This window comes from Carassius auratus, chromosome 28, assembly GCF_003368295.1.
Source record: "Carassius auratus strain Wakin chromosome 28, ASM336829v1, whole genome shotgun sequence".
Classification (NCBI taxonomy): domain Eukaryota; kingdom Metazoa; phylum Chordata; class Actinopteri; order Cypriniformes; family Cyprinidae; genus Carassius; species Carassius auratus.
The window spans coordinates 15,132,112-15,157,884 of NC_039270.1; the positions used below are offsets into that span (position 1 = coordinate 15,132,112).

The window sequence follows — 25,773 nt, forward strand, 5'->3', positions numbered from 1 at the left end:
ACAAAGGCTGCTAAAAAATACAGCTTTGCAATCACAGGAATACATTTAATTTAAATACATATTAATTTATGATAATGACATGAGAACTTAATTTATATGGGCTAGCTTCTTGGCAAGAGTGTTCAAAGGTTGGAATGTGTCAAATAAAGCTCATTCGAATAACTGTAAAATGAGTAAAGCTATGGTTAATATTTATAAAGAAAACAATTAAATCACAGGTGTTACATCTTAAATTCCCTTTACTGCAAGTCAGTTTAGTCTGCTGCCGTTTACTGCAACAGTGATTTTCAGCCACGCAAACACACCTCCTATTTACTTGAAAAGCAGAAAATAACTGTTCGCAAACACTACGCTTTCATAAATTGCAAATCAAAAATAAAATCTAACAATAGTGTTTTAAAAAAAAAACACAGACATAAACATGCACATTTTTGAAACTAAAAACAAAACACAAACACGTGATTGGTTGTTTTAACTATAAGGCAGGACTACATAAGGGTCATCACATTGTATCGAGAGTTTGGATGTCTCTGCGTTGTGACAACAGCCAGTTTAACATTGCAACCTTTATGACATGATCTCACTAACTTCTCCATGCATAGCATCACCTGACTTCTCAAAAACATCTTTACATCCTGTCAACTGCTCTTACTTTTCCTCAACTCATTCTCTCCACCGATTACCGAGCCAGACTTAAAGGATGCTGTATGTAAAGGAAGACAGCAATAGAGACATTATTAGGAGGAAATGGAGACAAGCAACCCGAAAAAAAAAAAATCAAAGAGAATGAGACGAGGACAGGAAGTAAGACGAGGCACTGCTGCAACTCTCATTTCCTTACCGTTACGCTGCAATTTGTCTACAAAGCATTTATTAAAGCTCGTTTGTGAACTCACAGAGTGTATTATTTGCGAGGGGAAATCTTTCGAAGACAAATCACCGTTGCGTCACCCACACTTTGGCCCTCTAAAGGCTAGCGTTTAGAGCAGACTCCACTCCCGTCTGCTCCTCCTCTTCCTCCTCCAGGAGCTTTCAGGAGGAAATTACAGTGCCTGGGATTAATAGCCTGAGCAGCCACAGGAGGTGAGTTAGGCTGCTGGAGAGAAGACTATCGATCGCTTGCAAAAATCTGTCATTTCCCAAGGTGCTCTGGGAGCCCTGCTCTGCACCGCTGAGCACCCTGGCAGTCGCAGGCCTTCTGGATTCTCTCTCAAGGGGAGGAGGCTCCCCTCTTTCTTGCATCATCCATCACAGGAATGGTGGGAGTCGCACACTCGTTTATCAAGCACACTTTTATCTGGCTCTTTTTCCGCCTCTCTTATGGCGAAGAGCATCACAGACCACACACACACACACGAACACTAGAACTGGGCGGTATGATGGTATATACCGTAAAAATGTGTCAGCCGGCAGAGATTCTGCTTGATCATCAACACTGCCACGCAATTTAGACAATCTGAAAGGAAACAGAAAGGTACAGACAGCACAGAGCAGACAGGCTCTTCAGGTGTTCACAGCTTTATTGATTACTGTATTTTCCGGACTATAAGTCACACTTTTTTTCATAGTTTGGCTGGTCCTGCGACTTATAGTCAGGTGCGACTTATTTATCAAAATTAATTTGACATGAGCCGAGAGAAATGAACCAAGAGAAAACATTACCGTCTACAGCTGCGAGAGGGCGCTCTAATGCTGCACAGTGCTCCTGTAGTCTACACTGAAGACATAGAGCACCCTCTCGCGGCTGGAGACGGTAATGTTTTCTCTTGGTTCTAAATAAATGCGACTTATAGTCCATTGCGACTTATATATGTTTTTTTCCCTCATTATGAGGTATTTTTGGACTGATGCGACTTATACTCAGGTGCGACTTATAGTCCGAAAAATACGGTACCATACGATTTGGCTTTAGTTTCCAGTGCCGTGATTCTGGGTACTTATGATTGCTGATATTAATGGCAAAGTATTTGAGAGAAGCTTTCCCTGCAGTCATTGGCACTGTTCGAGACTGGAATGCTGCTTTGCCTGTTCTCTCAAAGCCTGTTTGACAGCTACATTTATATGTAACTGTACACCTTCATGGTTTAAATGAATGAATAAGGTTTGAGGGAGAGTGCACACATGAAACCTAAAACCAAACAACACTCCCTTAATCTGTCCTGATTCTCCTCCGCCTTCACAGCTCAGCAGCTAATACACGGATACTGTGGGAATAATAAAATACTACTTATGTATCTGATCCAGGCCAACTGCATCTCTCGATCTGAACATAAAACACATAAAACCTAAGAACATAACTACACCTCAAATCTTTAAGAAAGAAAGAAAAAAAAATGAAGAGGCTTTTTATTTTTTTATTATTATTTTTTTTTTTGCATTATTAGCAATAGATAATGGCCGTTTTTCCTTACAATTAATCATAATTAATTTATTTCTAGTAATGCCAATCTCAAAAATATTTTAATAAGGCAGAAACTGTGAGAGAAAAATATTAATTCTTATTTAGTAAACCACAAAAAAAAAAAAAAAAAAAAAAAAAGAGGCAAGAGGCATTTGACTGTTGTTGTGAACAAAGATGGGACCTGGAGTCAAAAGGCTGAGAAGCACAACCCTAACCTTACGTATGAACAATGATATGGATGTTTTTCTTTTAGAATGCACCACTACAAATAATAATTAGGGATCCACTCAAATTCAACAAGCACATTAGAAAATGGTCATCCACAACTCCCACAAGTCATGTAGCAATTACCGAAATGCAGTTTGTGAGTCGCCTGGACCAAAACGGGTGAATCGCATCTCAGCAGAAGCTTGTTAGACTAACAGCACTGGGACTGAATGGAAACAATTTTAGTCAACTATTAGGAAGGGTCATAAATACTTCAGTCCTCTGTGAAGCTGACGCAAAAACGACGTCAGGAACATTACATGACTCAGCCTAAGGCTACAGGACATGAGCTTTGACTGTGCAAAAAAAAAATATGAATGGAGAATGGATGTGTAAGCTGACGCACATATGGATATAGACATGAAAAGAGCATTCATGCAAAAAATTTTAATAAACTATGTGACTATGACTCAAGACAAATGGGCCAGGAACTAAAATGTCTCTTTTCCATGAGTAATCTCGCAGAATTTGACCAAATGTGATGCCTCACAGTTTGCTTTGCCAAAAAGAAAAAAATATATATATAACAAATCTGATTTGCAATAAGCATGCACTAGGAATTGCAGGCCGCTAATCCAAAAGTCACTTCCAATCACTGGTTCCTGCTATTTTTGATCAAATGTAACACCTCACCGTTTGCTTCCCCCATCAAAGGTCAGCAACGTTTACCTCACCCTGTGCCCCAGGGCTGCAGGGGTCACCTTCCTAGAGGTTGCCCTCTCGCTGACCTCTCAAGCCTGGGAGGCTGCGCAGGGTCAGTGCTGGATGAGTCACAGAGAGCTGGGGGTGGGGAGACGTCACATGTGCAGACTAGACACAGAAAGTGAGCTTGCGAGCTGGTTATAGTACGCGGGACATGCGCTGAAACCCAACTCTGACCTTTCCTACACCACAGAGAGCAGCTCCATCAATCACCGTGACTGTCTACAAGCTACTCAATCAAACTAAACCGATGCCAGCGATCCACATCGAATCCTCATTCACAGAGCGTGTGTCTAAATCTTAATAAGAGCAGCCACAGCTGACCTGCTCGTAAAGGTCAAACTCTGGACGCGTACAAAAGAACACTGGGGCTTTGTTCAAAACAGTTCTACTTGATACTGCCAACAAATCGTAAAACCAATGTTACATTTGGATTATTATACCACTATAAACATCTCAAGTAGTTTTATTCTTACTAGTCTTTTCAAATAATGAGTCAGAGCTGATTTAAGTCACATGGAAATAAGGGGGTTATTAAATTGAGCGCATTGATTTGTGAGATACAGAAGTTCATTATGATGGGTTTGTGCCATTCAGTACTGAATAGGAAAAAATATATATTAAATGCTATTTTATGTATTTTTATCAATTTGAATTAGGCAACAAATAGGATGCTACAGTACAGTTTAAATTAATGGTGGCATAATAAAAAAAACTACTTAAAAAAAAAACAGGCCTTAAAAAACGTCAAATGTTCATTCTTATACATATATACTTTAAATGTAATTTAAAAAAAATATGCTGTATATACACTTACATGTAAGAAATGCATGGATCAGACTGAAACAATGCTTCTTTTCCTAAAATGCCATTTCCTGATGAATTTATAAACTGGATTTGTTATGCAATTTGATCAATTTCTTAAATTGTACTTCAAACTGCAATTCAGCTTCCTGTGGCTTCACATTCATCCTTTGCCCAATATTATGCATTGATAAAACCTGCAATTTGTGCAAAGAATTCAAGCTATTTACTACCGAAATGATAAAAAGTAGTGTGCTATTGGCCAAGAGAAACCAAGAACTAGATGTTGGCCAATGCTATCGTCCAAATAATCTGAAGTTGTTTATATCTTCTGCCATCACCCTATGCTTTCTTGCTGGAGGTGGAGTCCATGCTAAACCAAACTGAATTAAAATTGATTCGGATATTAGGTAGATTGAGTGAAAATTGCCTCTGGGCTTTCATCACCACTGCAAACAGAACAGTTGCTCCTAACAATGAGGCAGACGCCAAGGACAGACAAGACAGAAAGAACTTGACGCATAACCTTGCCTTTCTTTCGAACAGCAGAAACCACAGAGGAAGTCGTTCATTGTTTGTCAAGCCAGACATACAGTCCAACGAGCACGCATACAACCACACTTAAGAAAACGTAACCTAGCTGTACACTATCCGCATACCTAGAGACATTGCTCAGCCCTTTCTCTCTCTCTCTTACATGGTTTTGCTCTAAGCAATGCTCTTGTCCTGTGTGATTCAGCCTAATGAAGGAGCTGGTCTCGTAGCCATTCTTGCTCACAGCTCTGAGTGGGCTACTGGGAAAAATAGTGAAAAGAGCTTCCACTAGAGATGACAAATAATCCCAGCTCAGCCCCCTAAGCGGAGAAGAGCAGGTCTGCACTGCATGAGACACTCAGCGGACTGACAGAGCTACAACCTTCTTCTACACGGCCAACATGAGTCAGAGAGACCACCGCAAAGCCAGAACAAGGACATTACATTAGAGGAGATCGCTCATCTCTGAGAGAACACAGACGAGATAGAAAGAAAAGGTTTATAAGAGGAGAAAAGACAATGATAATGCAAGAGGAGGAGAAATATTAGGAGAAACAAACAAAAATCAGCACAAGAGGAAGAGAGTTTCTTCTTCTGTGGTTCATGGTCAATTAAGACTCGCAAACATGGAGGGGTTTTAGCCTGCAAGTTTTTCTGAAACACATTTCCTTCCATAATCAAACATTTCAGAGTGAATCAGGATTTTCCGTGTGGAAAAATCTGAAGTGGAACTATTCATCGCAATTGTCTTAATTATGAAAAGTGCCCATTACATAACCGAATAAGGCTAGACCAAATGAGTTTGCTAAAATAGTGTCCATCGGTTAACATTACCCAATTACCTGCATTTCAAAGCTAGAGCAGGTTATTACAGATGGATTAAAGCTTGAGGACAAAAAGTTAACCAAGTAGCTCAGCTTCCATCGTATTTTCCACTCTCTATATGGTCTGTAATTTAAAGTCACTTAGTTACTTTCCACTATGCACACCCAAAAACACTCAGATAAACCCATTTAGACTTCTGACAAACACTAGTTCAAACAGACTTTGAACTAGCAACGGGACTTCAAACCACAACTCCTCTACATGACAACTTCAATGTTTATGAAGCCTCTGAACTTGAAAGCACAGAGAGCTTTCTTTTCCAGCATGTAAAGATAGAGGCGTCCATCAGTCCTTGATCATGGCCTGCCACAACATGACTGATCATCTGTAGCACAAATCTACCTCACCATACTGAAAAGTCACAAAAAAAACGCAGCCTGACCTACTTCCTTGCTACAGTATGCTTCCTTGCTTTATTAACTCCACTAACTGACAAATATTAACCTTATTTTAGCATCTATTATGATACAAAACTATGGAAAAGGCTATTTTACTGACAATAAGGGGTTTAGTTTATGAAAATAAAATGGACATTCATTTAAAAGCTTTGTATCTGCTTTTACATTATTACAAACTTCACCATTAACAGATTAACGTAACTAAATGAGGGCACGAGCTCTAATTGTAGCAGTGCTTCAAGCAAGAAGATGTACTTTTGAACCTCTATCGGTTCTGTGATTTGTGCACTAAGCTGCCTTTCACAGCTGGTAGACTAAGCTCAGAATCATCAGTTTTGGATTCTCTGTGAAGTGCGCCGAGATTCCCCATAAGCCTCCGCTTGAGGCGCTTTGTGCCGTTTTTCCTATTGAACGCAGCCCCAAACTCTCTGAGCACCTGTTGGCACGAGGCCTGATTGGCATCATCCTCTTCTCTCTGAAGCGCAAGGCCCACAGCTCTCACCAGTGCAAATGAGCAAACATTAAGCCAGGCTTAGCCCACTGCTTTAAGGTTTAAGGCCTGGGCTTTTGTATCAAGTGGTCAACAGTACTCCATTATGGTAGGGATTTCTGGCATGGTCTCAGAAAATGCTTTCCTAAGTCTGAGGGATACAGAGTCATGCTGTTTAAGAAGGTTTCCAATTGCCAACCCCACATCACATCAGTCTAACACATTTTGCTCTTCTGTGGCAAGGCTGGGCAAATTTCAGGAATGGCTCCCTTTCAGGTCAAGAGCTGGAATTTGAATAGAACTGGACAAATCTCACAGGAAGCTGAACTGGAATGACATGAAGAGGTTTACTGAACTGTAATTCAAAGACATTCAAGAAAAACAACGCTTTCTGAGAAATAAATGGTCCTTCAACCCTAGTTGTAAAGAGTTAATTTATTTAAAGGAAATGTTTCACTCAAAAACCATGCCATTGATTTTTTCATCTTTCCAAAGGTTCAGTCAGGTCTTTGTAAAGTCTACATTTTACCAAGTTTGTCTTGACAATTTTGCTTTTCAAAAGGTAACAATTCATGAACAAATAATTTTTCTTCTCATTTTCTAACTTAATGTTAAGTAAACTTAATAATAGTAAGGCTAACTAAAACTTGTTATAGCACGTGTATCGTAGCTTTTTTTCTTTCTTTTTTTGATTGCTTCCATTGTCCTCATTTGTAAGCTGCTTTGGATAAAAGCATCTGCTATATGACTATACTGACTTATTGCCAAATATATTCCTTAATATTCTTATCCTTTTTCCTAAGATTTTTTTTAAAGACAAACTTAAGAAGAATATGAATTCCTGAAATGAATGTCTTCTTTCTTAAGATTTTTGTGAATCCGGCCCCTTATCTTTATCAGAGAACAAAAGCATTTTCTTTAGTTAAACCCATTACATCAAAACAAACGAACATCCACCTTTCCATCGACAGGAAACCGTCGTTAATGAGAGGGTCCAAGCCTTGTAGGCAGAGTGTTTAAAGAGGCATACAAATGTGGCAGCGCAGCAATTAGAGAGAATCCACAATGGATGCGACCACTCTTGGCTAAGGATTTCTTAATGAACGCTCAAGGTGCTGCTTGTGAGACAGATTGCTTGACATGTGGCCTCCTCGCATACGAAGTGGTCTGGGACTCGGGCCCCAATGCCTTTACATAACCACCCCTTTCAGTCAGGCAGCGTGGGAGAACTACAGCTTTGTGTGGGCGACGGGACCGCAGGGCGTATGTGTAAAAAGCAGGTCTGTGTAGGAAGAACGACTGCTCGTTCATTCGCTTGTGTAAATATCCTGAAACCCACCATGCTCAGAAATACCCTTCCACGAACCAGGACCGAAAACAGCCCCACCCTGGCTCGGTTCCTTCAGTTCTCTCAGCCACACGCACTACCAGCGGCACACTGGAACGGGGTGTATTTTGGGTTAATCTCTTCACTGATCGCTAATAGTAAGGTGTATACATGGAAAAACCCAGATTTGGACATAATGACAGCAGCAAGGTCAGCGCAAAAGGCAGTTTTCCAGGCCTGTTATTTGGGTGGCATGAACCGACAGAGAACTCAAACGTCCAGGCGGTAGTCTGTGGCCCGTGTGGAGGAATAAGAACATCAAACAGAATCCAAGAAGTTGAGTGACAGAGCCCGTCTCGGATCAGTGTACTCCTGCTTTGATTTTACAACACATCCCAGTGCCATGCTTACACACCTAAACTTTGCAGGTGTGCAGTTTGGCTCGATCAGGTTATACACACATGGGACTTGGGTGGCTTCCTCGGCAGAGTATCAATACATCAATACATCATCATCAGCATTAATTAGCATACCATTCCATCACTGCCATCCCCATTTCAAAGGCTCTGGCCAACGGCACAACTCAGCAGGTATCGATTTGATTTTTTGGTAACGCATTAGCATGCTGAACCACAATGAAAGGGTACCTTTGTCTGAATATAACGATCAAACTGCATTCATTTACATAGTTAGCAAAGCAATAAAATATATGGCAGCTGATAACACTAGTCCGGTCTTTTACTTTAATAGTTACTAATCTGGAAGAAACCAGCATGTGGGAAACTATAGTACCTTGTAAAATCTAATCACACAACACTGGCAGTCATTGTGTTGGGTTTCTATACGAATCATACAAACAAACCATTTCCTAATTATCCCCCATTAAGAACTACTTTATAAAACGGTACGCTGATACAAAACAAGCAAACAAACAGTAAAAAAAAAACGAAGACAACTGAAAGCCATGTTATAATCAGAAGCTGTTGCAGTCATGAACAGAAGGTACATCCAAATTTCTCTGCTGCTCCGCGACAAGTCCCTGTAGGCCTATATCAAAAAATATTTAAATGACAATTATAGACTAGATGTGTGAGGAGGGAACCAATTTAGAGAAACATTGGCAGCATGCGCGCTACATCATTTATCTGAGTGTGACGCAGAGTGGTTGTCAATACGAGAAAATCAATGGCCAGGATAGTGATGCAACAGTCCTGTTCAGCATCGGGGTGCCCTTTCACAAGCAGCAGACCACTGCAACTGCATTCGGTGCCAGCAGACGCTCAAAACAATCCCCTTCTGTTCATGACTCAGTACTTTTGCTGTTCACACTGCTGTGCTGCAACTGCAAAACAAAATATCCACACACCATTCAATCCGATAGAGATTTCTGAGGTCTGTTGTTTAGTCTGAAACAAAGCCATTTTTTCTTTTGCGTTTTTCCTTCATCTTCTTTACCTCAGAGTTTAATAAATCTGCAAACACGCCCTGAATAAATACCAATCACCTCTCTTCTTCATCTCCCTCAACAGATCTCATTTACATCAATCCACCACGGCGCAAATCCATCAGCTGATATCCAATTCTGACATTAACCCATGGCTGTTGTCCATGCATTAATGTGCCCTCAGATTGGAAACCAAATAACAATATTATCCACATCTGACGTCCCAGTTCTGCATGTAATCCAAGCTCAGTCTGGCATTTGCTTAATTTATCTCTTTCAGGTCTCAGCAGTTTAATTCTCAGTAACCCCTCAAGAAGCCAACTAGCTCTTGGCAGACCGTGCTTGGAAGTAAAAATAAGTCATCAACCAGGTTAGAAAAAAAACAGGTTCAAGAAGCCTTGTATTCTCACCAACACAGCACTTATTTGATTAAATACACCATAATACAGAAATATTATTACAGTTCAAAATGACTGTTTTCTATTTTCATATATTTTTAAATGCAATTTATTCCTGTGATGCAAAGCTGAATTCTAAGCAGACATTACGTCAGTGTCACATGATCCTTCAGAAATCATTCTAATATGCAGATTTGCTGCTCGAGAAACATTTCTAATTATTATCTGTGTTCACAACCGTTGTACTGCTTAAAGGGATAGTTCAGCCAAAGATGTATATTCAGTCATTAATAACTCACCCTCATGTTCTTCCAAGCACGCAAGACCTTCATTCATTTTCCGAAAACATGAAATCTTTGATAAAATTCGGGAGCTCTCTGACCCTCCATAGACCGCAACACAACTACAACATTCAAGGCCCAGAAAGGTAGTCAGGACATCATTAAAATAATCCATGTGACATCAGTGGTTCATTCTTTGATAAACGTAAAGTCTTCTTTTGTAATATTATATATTGTTACTGTTATGTTTGATCAATTGAATGCATCCTTAACAACAATCGGTGTCATTCATCTGAAGTGGACACAAGGCAACTTTTACAAACACAAACTTTATAATGTAATTGACCAGTACAACCAGTACCCTGTAATTTATACACTCCGTTTGAACAAAATAGCCCAATGTGGTACCCAAGTACTGTTTGTTCCGACTTCCCCACTCGTTCCATGTCTGTTCTGGCCAGCCGGAGCTGTATAAATGTAGAAGGTAGCTGGAGGCTCCAACATGAACCTTCCCACCACTTGCCCACGCGTATCCATCTTTCCAACATTCAACCAAGCACAACTAATCCTGATCTCTAACACCTTTGGCCTGAGACCACAAACATTTAAATGCATATGCAAATGTTGTTTTGCATTCTAGTATCCCCACCTAACATCTTAACCAACAAAACTTTATTGGTCAGCCAGCTTGATTAAGAATTACCATTGTAGAATGCATAACTACGGATATTATTGTAACTTCACTTAGCATAAAAAAAAACATGTGATTAAATTTTTTTTAAGAGTATTCGCTTTAAATGTTTAATTTATAAAAAAATAATAATAAATGCATGAATTTTATTTAATTTGTTCCTTTATATTAGAATCTCATTATCTCCATTCATCAATTAATGGCTACAACGTGAAAATAATTTTCGGCAGAATATTAATATGCGTGCATCTGTAGTCCCACCATTGGACTCTTCAGACACTCTTGTCTTAAGAACTGTTTACACAGAGGTCTTCAATTTAACTGTGCAAAAAAATGAGAGGAAAGGCTGAGATGTAGGGAACTGCACTATCTTTAAGCCCTTAATTTGAAACAATGATGGGACATGGAGTGGAGAACCCCACTTCAAAGACACAGCACGCCCATGAGCCTATTAAAACTTGAAAAGAATCACATAAAAGGAGGAAGAGGCCTCACAGAATTTGGAAGAAGAGATTAGAACAACTCTTCACATGACACAGTCAGAGGGACTGCCAGGGTATGAGGAGGGGAAAATAACACAGTTACTCACAGAAAGAGAAAGAAGTAGAGAGAGAGAGAGAAAGAAAGAAAGCTCTGAATGCAGAGGTGACGAATGACTTTGAAGAATTCGAGCAGAAAATGGATTCTCAGATTGGGGCTGAGCCTAACCCTTTGGCCTCATATCAGGCTTTTCCTGAGCTCTTCTGACAGCTCTTCCACATGCTGCCAGTCTACTTCCAACCTAACATAGTCCAGCATCATATCAGGAGAGTTATCGCGGTGTGTGTGTGTGTGAGATGGTTCCTACCATTGATCCTGTTACACCTGAACTTCTCGGTCTCTCCCTACAAGTTGTAGACACAGATGCAGGATTCCCTGCCTGCCTGGGAGCTGTTATGAAGTATTGATTTCCTTTACACTATGTGGCTGTGGTCAGGGCTATGTGGTTGCATTGTACATCACTGTGCTTGTGGGAGAAAGGAGAAAAAGAACACTGGGGTTTATGGATGAGTCTGACAGTGTGACTACAGATGCAATCCCACAATGCACTTTCCTGGTGGCATGAGGGATTTGTCTCTCAGAACAAAGTACTAAAAAGCAGCATGGTGGACAGGCGCCATAGCAGAACCATGGTATGACTGGATTACTTATAAATAAAAAACATGTCAATGGTTTAATGAAATGGAAATTAAATTACAGAATAATGGCGGAAACTGGATTTTATAATCACATCCTTGTCTATTGTGTCAGGAATTTTCAAACTGAGGTGGGCAGAAAGTAAAGTGAATGCAGAGAGGAAAAACTTCCTGTAAGGATGAAACATGCATATAACATACAAGGAAGAAGAAACAAAAAAAGGGGGTTATAATTTTTATATCTCATTACTGAAATGCATTTTGCCAATTTGAATGAAAATCAAAAGACAAATGTAATTACAAAACGTATTTTGCTCACCAGTTCTATGGGACTACTTTATATGCTTAAATAAATAAAAATATATGCTTGAATTTGAACTAAATTGAACATGTCTATAATACTTAAAAAAACTAAATGTTTTAAACATACATTACTTAAAACATAAAATTATTCATACGGTTACATGTAGATCTGCACATTTATTTCTAACTGTAAAAATGCATTTATTTTTGCATTTTTATGCATTAGAATTTTGCATTATAAGAGAAAATGTAAAAAACTATTTTATATTCTACAACATTTCTGTAATATTTTGTTTGTATTTTGCAAAAATGAAAATGAAAAGTCAAATGCAAAATCACTATTTTATGTGGAATAAAAAAAATCTGGATAAATGAATAGATTAATTCAAACTGAAAGTGAATGTAATTTTCTAGAACCCCCCCCCCCATATTTTGAAAAAATAACCTTACAACCTCACTTGCATGCGATAATCATATGAAAATGCATTAAAATGCCTAAAAACCCCAGCATTGCGAGATAAAATACTTGAAATTCCACAGAAGTAATTGCTTTTAGCAAAGTGGCATAAAGTGTGCAACGAGGGTTCTGATGCTACTGGACGACATGTAAAAGAGAAGTAAGCTCCCTCTCTCAGCAGTGGAGCCTTGCAGGGGTGCAGCTGGAGGAGTGTGTGACCGCCATCATCAGAGGATCTCTAGGGCTCTGGCCTTTTCTCTTGGCCAGAATCAGCATCGCTTCAGACCCTATGGGATCAGTTAGCCAGTGCAGTGCTATTCATCAGACGACTAAATCCTTCCCATTACAGAGTGAAAGAGAGAAAAAGGATGCGCGATATAGACAGAGACAGAATTAGAATGTAAGAGAGCGAGAGAGAGAGAGAGAGAGAGAGAAAGCACACCAGGGGGAAAGGAATGATTAGGGAACTTTGAGGAAGCCATAGACTTTAATTACACTAACTATGCTGGTTTGGAGGGGAACTGTTTTAATTCCTCCATAAACTGCCCTTAAATGTTTCACAGGCCGTTCTGACACAGTGGCAGGCTGGCGCAATCCTTCCACGTCCCCTCTGTGTTGAAGAGCAATAACAGCGGGCCGAGGTAGATTAGCAGCAAGACTTACACACCCGGCGACGTCTTTTATGAGCAGCGCTGCCTTAATGTCACGGAGGCTGTAACCAACACTTACACTAAATCAACCCAAATAGAAACTTAAATGGCAAAGTGACTGAAAACTAATGTCAGAGGAAAAAGGACTCAAAGATATGCAAATAACAGCTCTCAGGATAATTACGGTCATTTATTTGCCCCCTCCTATTGGCTCAAGAGTAGATTACAGAAGCAAAGCTCAACTCTTAGAGCCAGTGCTTTGGCAGGCTTTCAGTCACCATTACTCAGTGGTGTGTCTCAATTGGATCTTTTCAGCGAGCTCAAGATCATCTGGGAGGCTCTTGCACTCACTCAAAGGCATCCGTGTACATGCAGATCAGCATGTGCATGATGTTCTTGGTGGTGCTTAGGCCTAGGCGGCATGAAGCACTTATATTGCATGAAATCTCCTCTACACAATGGACAAAACTACAGCATATTCTCCAAGCTAACACATTTTATTACCTTGATGTTTCTGTAGCTTTAAACAGTATGGCATAACGCTGACAACATCAAAGTCTTCGGTTCGATTCCCAAGGATAATGTCATATAAGCAACGTTGCTATTGTTAACTACAACAATTAACAAAAAGATACAATTGAAAATTAAAGAGAACAAGAAAACTAGCTTAAAATTGTAATTGACCATAAAATGACACCTCTCAGTTCAGTGGCCCCATCCATCCCGCTCAACTATGGAGAAGAAGAGGGCACTAGCAAAGTCAGAATAAGCCAATTCCCTCTCTTCATTAGTATTCCTTTCATTCAGCTATTCATCCTTTTCAGGTTGTGAATCTGGCCTTAAATGGATACCCCATTTCTCTTCTCTGGAGTTTCTAAAAGGGCACCCCAAAGTGAAAAAGTCAAACTGAGAGCCGTGCTTCAGTGACTGGTCTGTCCCAGTACACCAGACACTTGACATTTAGCGGTTCTTTCTCCACAGATTAAAGTGAAGAAGCACAGACCGTGTGGGAGTCTGATTCATAATCAGATGATTCACCTGTCCACCGAATCACCCTCCAATCAAAAGACTGTCTCCCGAGAGGCGGACGCTAAACCAAGTTACCGACCACATGTTATACTACTCACAGACGGACCCTTGACTAAATGACAAAAGGTCTGGTCCAATTCTCGCTAAGAACTACATACTTAGAAAGGATCAGTTGTGTAAAGTAGCCAACATCAATTAATACGCTACAATGCTTTGTCTAAAATAAATCTCTAAAAATTTAAATCAGTCACTTTAAATGCAACAAGTGAATCCAGGAATCACAACTTTTTAATATGAAACATGAAACAATTGATATATTTATTCTGAAATATGTTAACAATTAGTTTAAAAGTTTGAAATATTATTACAGTTTAAATTAACTGTTTTCTATTGGAATATATTCTAAAATGTAATTTATTCCTGTGATGGCAAAACTGAATTTTCAAATCCACAAACCTTTCATAACATAACATTATAAGCTAAATGTCTTTATGGTCATTTCTGATCAATTTAATGTATACTTGGTGAATAAATATATATTTAAAAAATGTTACTGGCCCAAATTAATCCTTAGTAAAAAAGTAATATATTAAAATGCATTTATTTCATACAAAGTATAATTCAAATCTAACATATTTACTGACATATCACTCGAGTCTATCTGATATGCACATTATAATTAAACCGTATTCACAGCACTACTTGTGCACAATGCACATTTTTTAATATTAAGCCTAAAATGTGTTTTAATGTCATTATAGAGGAGGATTGCATTATCTTTGAATAATATCGATCTTTAAATGCAAGGTATTTAAAAATTTCAATAGTTCCACTTTAGCGCAATCAAATATACTTCAGTATATCTTTAGCTGGACTTCAGCACTACTTCTGCACAATTAAAGTGCCTTAAGTATAAAATGAGTTGTTCCAATTTAGCAGACTTTAGGTATACCAGTTTATTATACTAAAAGTACAAATGCAATGTATTTTTATTAAGTACATATGTCAATTTATTTGTAGTATACTTAAATTTTTATATACTGTATATATACACACAAATCAGCTCAATTAAATATCCAACATGGACCCAAAACGATAGCCAGCATGCTATATTATTCATATACTGTGCATCACTAACTTCAGTCAGATTATAGCTTGCCAGACTGAGAAAGTTGCTTTCTAGGTTTGCATGAAATATGCATCATGCGATCTGCAAACAAACTGTGAGTGGACTGTGGACGTGCTGTCTGAGGCAGAGATCATACCACTCGCATACGAAGCTCTAATATCAGTGAGACAAAGAGTTAATAAAGACACACTAGCAACAAACAAAGTATTCCCAAACCCTCTGGGATTGCTGGGGATTAGGCCAGGGATTTGAGTAGATGCTGGATTAAGATTTTTTTTTTTTAAGGAGAAAATACACATAAATTGCAGTGTTCTCCTTGAGCATGTCATGAAGCCTGCACTTAATCACATCTAAATACTGAGGCTGGCTGGCTGGCCTGTGACTGTATCTCCAACAGCGGGCTCGGGGGTCTCCAGATCCCTGTCAGAAATCAATCGCAACCTTTGCATTTGAACACACAGACCAGCTGTTTAGAGGGATTCACAGGGGGTTCGTCTAAAAGAGTGCGAACGGGGACCCTCTGTTCTGCTGGGGGAATCTAACCGTGCATGGCGGAGGGAGTTTATTAGCATAACCTACCCTGCAGACTAAAGGACACTCAGAAGCTCGGTGGGAATTCACACCAGTGTATGATATCCTCGCATTTGCTTGCTTGCCGCTAAAAAAGAGAGTGGAAGAGTCACATGATCGGAGCTGTGAAAGAGTCTGCGTCTTAGTCACATGCAGCCGACATGATTCACAAGCCCCAGCAGGCATTGCCTAGAATTATGCCCTTCCAGCGCGCTTTAATTAGGTCTCTGTTGCGGGATGCATATTGTATAATGGACTGGTTGAAATGGCATTTGTGGCTCGAAAAAGGTAGCGATTTGGGAGCTCCTGTTGGCTCGCAGACAAAGCTATTTGTGATTATAATATAACAAGATAATATTCTCCTCGTTTACCACGTTAAATCATCGCCAACATTCACAGACATTCACAAATGATTCTCCGTCGGATACAGAAACGACAAGAGGATCATTAGCTTTGGCGCCGAAGGAGTTTACAAAACAAAAATAAGATATGAGAGGTCTCTCAAAGCAGAAGACGGCCGCAAACAAGGCCTTGGAAATTCACGGAATGATTTAAATTCTCTGAATTTCACACTCGAGCATAAAACAACACCAGGCCATATTCCCAGGATGCCGCTCGCTATCTGCACAAGACAAAAACAAACAAACACAAAAACTAGTTTAAGATGCCTACCAATGGGATTTTTGTCTACTCTTGGGATTATGGATTTGAAGTATTTGTTATTGCATCTGCTAAAATCCGTGGCTGATATTAGGCCGTGTGTAATGAGGCTTTTGTAGAGTAGTGTGATTATCCGATGCTGGGTGGATTATGGTGGCTGCTCGCTGGGGATGCATACACGGACGAGCCGGTTTGGCCCACGTTCAGCGCTGGAATGTAGAGGACACAATATACACGGCGGACAGAAACCGACTGAGAGACCTATTCAGAGAGGAGACAGGAAGAGAGAGAGAGACGGACAGACATAACAAACTCCAGAGACCCTTCAATCTGTCTGACTAAAGCTGATCGTCTCTAGTTGTGTGTGTGTGTGTGTGTGTGTGTGTGGCATAGCTATATACTGCTGAAAATAAATAACAAAAAATAAATTACAGAAAAGGCAATAATTACCTTCATGTTACGCTGATAAATGGTCAATATAATAAATAATTCAATTATATTCTGCTTTAATAAATGGCTAAACCATACAAAACTAAAGACTAAAATTAATCAAAATGTTAATTTAGTCTTCATGGCACTATAATGGACGTAATGAAAAATGGATATTCATTTTGAGATATTAAATATTACATTTAAGAGTGTAATTAAATTAACTTTAAGTGAGTTTTACATTAATGTATAAATTGGGGGAAATTTTCAATAAATAAAAATCAAACAAACTTTATTCATACAGAACCTTTCAATGAGTAAAATAAGACGAATTAAGAATATCCATAATGAAATGCTGATTAATCATCATAACTGAAAATATTGGTATATTTGTTTTTGCAATATTTTCCCTGTATGCCACTCAGCTGCAAATGCATGTGCAATGATTTATCATGCTAATAAAGCACATAGACAAAGAGACAGCCAGGAATACAGAGAGCGAGAGAGAGAGAGAGAGAGAGAGAGAGACAGACAGATGTAGCGGGGTGGTGGGGTGAGCCCTACCTGTCTGGATGGAGGTTGTAAAGCAGTCGATTGAGTTTATAACAAGTTTCTTTTCCTTCAGCTGTAGCTGTAACACAAGCCTCATTCATGTGACTAACACACATTTATACAGTCACACATCCTGACCAACGTTTTCCAGCGCTCACACTGAAGGCATTCACATTGATACACAAGCCCTCTCTTCATCTGCAGCGCCAACCGCCGTCTTCTTCAATAATCAACTTCACACATACAGCATTAATGCGTTTACTGAAGTGTTTATATAGTAGTATATTTCACCAGTTAAGCTGTATTTATTATAGGGATACGTAATATATCAGTACCATATTGGTTCTACTCAGCCTATATTACATATTAATTTTTATTTATTTTGTATCTATTTGTATCAGTCGATTTTGTTTCTGCGTAGTGTGCATGGCCGTGTTCTTTATATTCAGATTACCTTTGTCGCAACCAAATTATTTAATAATCTAGCACATCTCCAAATGCTGTTTATTATAAAGATGTGATGACTAAATTAATTTGCAGAATGAGTAATTATAGGCCCTAGTTTATTATTATTTTTTATTAATTTAGACAAATTATTATCGAATTTATATTTTGGCCATAGCATGACACTAATTACTGGCTTCAGAAATAATCTCTTAATATCAGTTCATCCCTAATATTCTGCATAGAATTAATCAAAACTTGACCGAACACGTTTTTTTCAAAAAGAAAGTCAATACACAGATGCCACTCCATCACCCCGCCCACTACTCAACAAGCATCTTTAAGCCCCGCCCCCTTCCATTTGCACACAATGAGTGATAACAATTAGACATCAGCGATGTGAGGGGTGAGATGGAATTACGGGCCTGTAGCGGCGTACTTAGCGAAGTATGAATAGTGACTGACCACAGTTATGTTAATGGTAGCATTACGGTGCAGCAATTTGCAATTTTTTCGATATCTGTGACAGGCCACTATTGTGCTGTCAAGCTTACATAACAATTAGCTCACTTTTTATGGACATGTTTATAAAGGACATAATCCACTGCTAGCAAGATATTCTACCCTAAAACACAATAGACATTCAGCCTCCTGAAAGCATTTTCCTGACGGTGGCTGTGCCAGGAAAAGAAAGTCTTTATCACGGTGCTCGGTGTAAACTATAAACTCGGCCCAGCGCTTGCTTTCTTTTTACTAGATGAAGTCATTGGCGAGGCAACGGGACCGAGCCCGCTCATTAAGAGAGCACATCATGGAATTGTTTCTGATAACCATCAGCTTAACACAGAGAAACAAATCAATAGGTGTTGGCTCGGTTCATTACGTAACAGTCAGAGAGAAATGAAAGTGCTCGGTTTGGTCTTCTCTGCTCTTCTGGAACGAAGGTAGCCTTGTGAAAACACATTCGCCTCTAGTCTTCGAAAGCCGTGCAAAAACAACCTGGCTCAACTTTCCCGATTCAAAGTCATCCATCTTTACAAGGTCTGAGATATACTCCCCTCCCTGTTTAAGAGCTAATGGAGAGGAGGAAATGCTAACAGGGCAGCTGTCCAACTGGAGCTGGGGCAAACGAGCGCCCTGGGGCAGCTTCTGATGATCAAGCAAAACAAAGACCAGCCTGGATCAAATGTTGAGAGAGAGAGAGAGACAGAGAGAGAGAGAGAGAGAGAGATGGCCTTTAAGCACTCAGGCATACTGACGGAGTGCGAGTCAGCACTGCGCAGCGAGGAGAGGATGGAACAACTCAATAACAGGAAAAGACTGACAGAAAGACAATGTCTCCACTACACAGTTTCTGCTAAGACAATTAGTTGCGTGACTGGGAATGACACAGCTGGCCGGACAAAAGGGGAATTTTTGTTTATTTTGTGTGGTAACATTTGACGCTTTCCCACTGCGTGTTACGACTCGGCACGGCTCAGTCCGGTTTGCATTTCCACTGCAGTTTAGTATGGCTTTAGAGAGGGCAGGATTGTTCACACATCGTTATAGTTGCACTGCCTCTACTGCCACGAGTCTCCATCAAGCTTTCGCTGGATCCGCTCATCTGCTGTCAGTGAGAGGAACACCTGTACTTCCTCAACAGACAACGTAACTTTTTGGAGAAAAAAGGTTGCGTTCGATCATTGGTTTGCTGATTTAAATCTAGTGGTTCTTTTGTGTTTTTGTTGCAAGTTCAGTGATGCAGGTAGTGACGACTCACTCCGGCCAATCAGTGTTCAGCAGAGTTTGCATGTCACGTTTTGTTAATGGTATGGTTCACTTGGAACCTCATCCGAGGTGGTACTAAAAAAAAAGTACCAGGTACTGTACTCAATTTTTTTTCTTGATATATATTTTCTGTAATTATGAATTTAAAAATGTACAGTTTATTATTTGAATCTATGACACTATGAATCATTACTTTCCCAGTTTGTGTGACTCAAAATTTTTGAAAAGAAGCAACTTTGTCATCATCACTTCAGGAGAAGTCCCAGTGGAAATATAGAGATGGGGGCCTCTGAATATTGTCTTGAATAAATGGGGCCTCTGCATTAATTCATGTCAAATTAGGTCACAAAATGTCACATTATTAACAAAATATGACTGATAAGTCATATTTTGGTGCAATGTCTGGTGCAATGGGACAGTTCTATTTATTAATGCACAAAATTGCTTTATTATTGCGTTACTGATAACAAAAGTAATTATGCTACAGAATTACTTTGTACATCATGTATTTTGTCCTGTGTTATTTCTGCTATTTATTAAAGTTGCTTGATAAGTTTCTTTTCTTTTTTTCCCTGTTAAAATTATGGACAACATTTGGAATTATCCATAAATGCGGTTAATTTTTTTTTTTATTAAAACAACTTACTTGAATTAAACAGAAATTGGATTTGCCTTTTTTCTGTTCTTTTAACCGGAGTACCGGACATTGTGTCACTGGGAATTTTTAAACATATAAAAATAATAATAACAAAAACATTTACAGAAACCCTGATACATGTCTACAAACTAGGCTGTGTGATAAGGATGAATGTGAGCCTGAGGACTATGATGCATTATTCTTAAGCTTTGTCTGCCTGATCATCATTGGGTACACTCTGTGGAGCTCTTCTAGGAGAGATCACTCCACATGCTACAGTGGGTGAGAAAGAGTCCCACAGGTGTGCGTGTGTTTATGTGGACACTTATGTCACTGTCGGTCCCCAGAGCCCCTCCCACTGGGAAGCCACCGCTAATTCAGAAGGCGACCGATCAGCAGATAATGAGCACATTCACATTCAGCACACACGCTGAGCACGACATATGAGATTGATCACCATCAAACCCAACTCCCCTCGCATCAGGAACGTCCTGCGGCGACAGGACCCGAGCGGTGTTTGAGCACGTGGGACCGGGTGACCTGAGGAGAATCAGAACATGCTGTAACAAGACAAACGTGGCGTTCCCCTCACCTGGTGCGCAGCGGCATCTGGCTAATGAGAGCATGTTACAGCAAATGTTATTGCTGCATTAACACAGGCATCAAAACACGCCAAGCACATGTGGAATTAACTTAATCACCTTCACTGGCATGTTTTACCCAACCCTACATCTGCCCACCGAAATCTTTCAATTAGTGGGGATGCCAAATTTATCTAGAGCTTTTCTTTTTGCACAGGAAGAGGAAGAGGGGGGAAAAAAAATTATATAAACCTAGAATACAAATTAAAATGTAAAATTTATGTATAATATATAGTAATACAATTTTCTTACTGCATTATATAATATATTTATACTGTATCATAATTTTATATTTTGTAAATATATGTGTGCGTGTATGTCAAGTCACCTTTATTTATATAGCGCTTTTAACAATATCGATTGTAACCAAGCAACTGAACAGCATTAAATAGGAAAATATAGTGCATCAATAAATCAAAAAGCCTGTTCAACATTGAATTCAATGATGTCATGATCCAGCTCAGTTCAGTTTAAATAGTATCTGTGCAATCAAGTCAACGAAAATGCTGGTTTCATAAATGTAAGCATACATAATTAAGTATACATAATGTATTATGTATATTTCTCTTTTTGGCCCACAGAAACCTAAGGACAGGATTTCCTCAACACTGTGTGTGTAATAACATTAATAATTCTATATCATTTTCTTATTAATTATATAGAAAACTGAATTATTTTTCGGGATCATGCTGAATCATTGAACCAAGTTGATTTTGAAAATATTACATTTTGCACATCCATTTATAGTTTAATTTAAAGGCCAGCTTTAATGGCTGATTTTACATCTGGGCTTGGAAATTCTTTGTATAAGTGGCACAAAACTACTTATTCATAAAGTAAAAACTGCTGATGTAAATGAGCCAATTTTGCCATTTACAGAAAATCCCACATTTTTCTGAGGTTTAATCCACATACAGCCAACATCCCCATTTCCACAGGCAATGGAACTTCCAGTTTCAGTTTCAGGAAGAATAAGCAGAAGAAACCAAACAAGAAATCCAGAATTGAATAACCAAATAATACACAAATTATGTGGACCGACCGAAATCTGCTGACACTTCTGCACCGATTTCCTCAAATATGTTAATCAAGATAAATGAGTCAAAACACGAACTTGCGAGAAACAGAAGATTCTTCTTTCCTGCAGTGTTTCCGCTGGGCACAGATCGCGTGTGGGCTTGGGTTAATGCCATGTTCAAGAAGGCAGCGCAGTGGCCCACGAGAGGTGAGAGGTCATCTGTGTCTCACGTCTCTTTAATCAAAAAGGCTGAAGAGCAGACAATTTGAGCCGGCAGAGTTGTGACTGTGGTATTAAAGAGCAGTCCGCAGTTACACAAAGTGCAGAACAAAAAGGGCATAGCCACACCTCCATCTCTTTTGCTCTCTTGAAGTCAACACAGGCCAGGTAGAGTGCAGCACTTCAGCCAAACACACAGACAAACAAAGACTCACAATGCTTTTTAGACAGCCACAAACACACTAGGCAAAGCCAGAATAGAAAAATGTGACCCCGCACCACCAAACAAGTCATAAGGGCATTTTTATTTAATTGTTTTTATTGAGATGTATATAAGATATAAACTTTCTATTCATGTATGGTGTGTTAGGATAGAACTGTGTGAAAATCTGGAATCTGAGGGCGCAAAAAAAAAAAAATCTAAATACTGAGAAAAATGCATTTAAAGTTACTATTCAAAAATTAAGTTTTGATACATTTACGGTAGGAAATTAACAAAATATCTTCATGGAACATGATTTTTACCTAATATCGTAATGATTTTTGGCATAAAAGAAAATCTGTAATTTTGACCCATACAATGAATTTTTGGCTAGAAATATACCCGTGTGACTGATGGTTTTGTGGTCCAGGCCACAAATGACTAGAAACAGCAAATTAGCCTGGTGCAATTCCAATAGCGACTTCCCTTTAGGCATCTACTTCCTGTCTGTGGAACTCAGCAGGTTTGAGAGACTTCAGGGGGCGGAAGAGATGCATCTTCTGAAACACTCATGTTTCTAACTCTCGCTCCAGCCTTCCCACCTCGCCGTCTCAGGACGAGGATCGAGATAAACAGCTGAAACAATCGGGTGCCCACTTTAATCCTCTGCCAATCCTGTTTGCCAGAATAAACAGCCCATCGAGGCCACAAACTAATCAGAGAGCAGAACAGATAAGGAAGAGCAGAGAGTGTACAAGAAAAAAAAAGGGTGACCGGTGCTTGGGTCACCCAAGCCACACTCTTTAATTATTGCAACCGGCCACGTTTGAACGAATCGAGTGGCACAGGACGCTTCCTGCAGCAGAGCCGGCTTCAAGCAAGCTGATGGCTCTACAGGGAGCATTTCGGAGCAGACGACACCGAAAGACAGGCACACTTCACACTGCCGAGGCAGGATGGCATCGAGCCACTCTGCTGACATGAACACATTTACTGGACATTAACACTCCTGCCAAACTGCGAAAACCCGAAGGCAAAGAGGTGTGAGAAGCAAGTCCTGCTGCAAATATCAGCTGTCGATTAGTGCTGGAGGGATCATAACCTGCACTTCAGACTGCGGGCTTAAATACGACCACAGAAGAATAGAGTTATCACATTAGACACAGACAGAGCAACAAGTCTGTGGGGATATTAGCCAGAGACTAAATGAGACGGAACGTCGCTCCAGGCTCGCTGTAGTTTACATTACACCTGGATTAGAAAGCTAAATTAACACCTTTGCAATTAAAAAAAAGAACCTTACCACATGGAAGCCAAATGGTGATGTTAGTATTAGCCTGCAGTGAAAATCTGTTCCAGCCTGCATGTTTTTACATTACCCAGATATACATGAACACAATTAGGATCATTTTGTCTTCAACGAGGAGAAAGCTGTTCAAACACACAGCTATAGAGATTTCCAATTAGATTAGGCAAACCTATGTTTGAGAGAATTATGTTAATAAGATATACATGACAATTAGTATCAATTAATCATGAAAAAACGAGGCAGACTGATGAGGGAGTGTAGCGCTTTCACCAAGGTGGGCCGTTTAAGGTATTCTGTGTGAATTCATTAGAAACACTTTAATATTTTAGACACTCTGGCTGTGAGAGAGACGCCTATCTAGAAGCCATTCTTAGATATGCGCATCATAAATTTTGAATAACATAAACATCAATTCCAAAAAAATGCAGTCTAGGTATAGTGAACCATAGTTAAACAACTGTCATATCACAAACATTTGCTTTTTGACCAGATAGTTGAGTTTTAGAAGCTGATACTCATTAAAAAGAGAAAAGGTAACTATACAGAGCTATTTTTACTTACTTATACTCTCACTCATGTTACCTAATGAAGTCACATTTACAGAAAAATTTTATCAACTGAGCTTAAAACGCATAAACATAAGGTGTTAAGCAATTTTGCAACCTAAGTGTGAAAAATATATATATTAAATGCATTTTAAGACACGTTTCAGTTAGGATATTTCGGTCTATATTTTGACGTATAGCAGTTATTTTATGTTATCAAATAAAATACATTTTAATTTACCTAACACAACATTTGCAAACGTTTTATTATAAAATTGCTCGATAAACAGCAATACAGCGTATTTAATAAGAAAACTGACGCTTTTAATCGACAGCCATAGACATAGTGACGAAACCGGATTATAGATCATACATCCATTCACTCTTCATAAAGGTCACGAAGAGATCATTGTAACAGACAGCGATCCGCCACACGAGATCACAGACTGTGCAAAAACACGAGATACACAAGTGTCCATCAAAACTGCGTCTTACGCGCCGCGCGCGACTGTCACGGTCTCATCCACGGAATACAGTCATGACAACAAGAGCTACAGCTCATCACATCACATCGTAAACAAAACACCCTGCCCGTGTTTGTGAACGCAGAAACACCCTTAAACGCTGGGTTTGGGGATCAGGCATCTTTTCCGACCGAGAACGGGCCCGTTATGACGGCGGACCGCGAGGAATGAATGGAGCGCGGTGAACGGGGGAAGCAGTCCGCCTTACCGGCTGCTGTTTGTGTCGACTGGCCGCTCTCCCCAGCGGCGGCTGCTGCTGATGCCTCGTCTGGACGCCGCTCTTCTGGTACTCGCTGAAGGCTTTGTTGATGCCGATCCGGTCCCTCTTCTCTCTGCCGTTGTCTTTTCGCTCTTCTCCGGTGTCCAGACTGCTGAAGTTCCACACGATGAGCGTTTGGACCAGCAGCACCGTCAGCGCGGCGATTAACGCTGACCGCGACCGGCGAGCCAGCTTACGGGCGCACAAACCGCCGTACATCTTCACCCTGAAGCGGCGAGGTGCCTCTGCCGTGCGCCGACGGTCCGCTTTGTGGCTCAGCGTCGCGAGAGAAGCAGAGAGAGAGAGAGAGAGAGAGAGAGAGAGAGAGAGAGAGAGAGTGTGTGTGTGTGTGTGTGTGTGTGTGTGTGAGAGAGAGAGAGAGAGAAAGTGAGAGTGAGAGAGGATCATGAGATAAGCTGTGCGCCCCCTCGTGGTGACTCAGGTAAACTACACGGGGGTCATCCACGAAATGGGCGCCTTTCCCTTTTGGAAAGGTGATTTATTTTCATCGTTAGTAAACATTTTATCTGGCAAACAAAGACTTAATTGTTGTGTTAGTTCGTTTGGACATTTTGATATATGCTGAGGGATAGCCGTGGCTTTAAAAAAGCAACTGGTTGAGGAGAACA

The 25,773-nt window shown here is 39.8% G+C and overlaps 1 protein-coding gene across 1 annotated transcript in view; it reads right to left on the reverse strand.

Moving 5' to 3' along the window:
* Positions 1 to 25,468, reverse strand: part of LOC113046962 (xylosyltransferase 1) — a 56,985-nt gene extending 31,517 nt beyond the window's left edge. Inside the window, exon 1 of the mRNA XM_026208133.1 lies at positions 25,094 to 25,468. Coding sequence (XP_026063918.1) covers positions 25,094 to 25,363 — 270 coding nt within the window. The 5' untranslated portion in view covers positions 25,364 to 25,468. The remainder of the gene's footprint in view (positions 1 to 25,093) is intronic.
* Between the last annotated feature and the right edge of the window lie 305 nt (positions 25,469 to 25,773).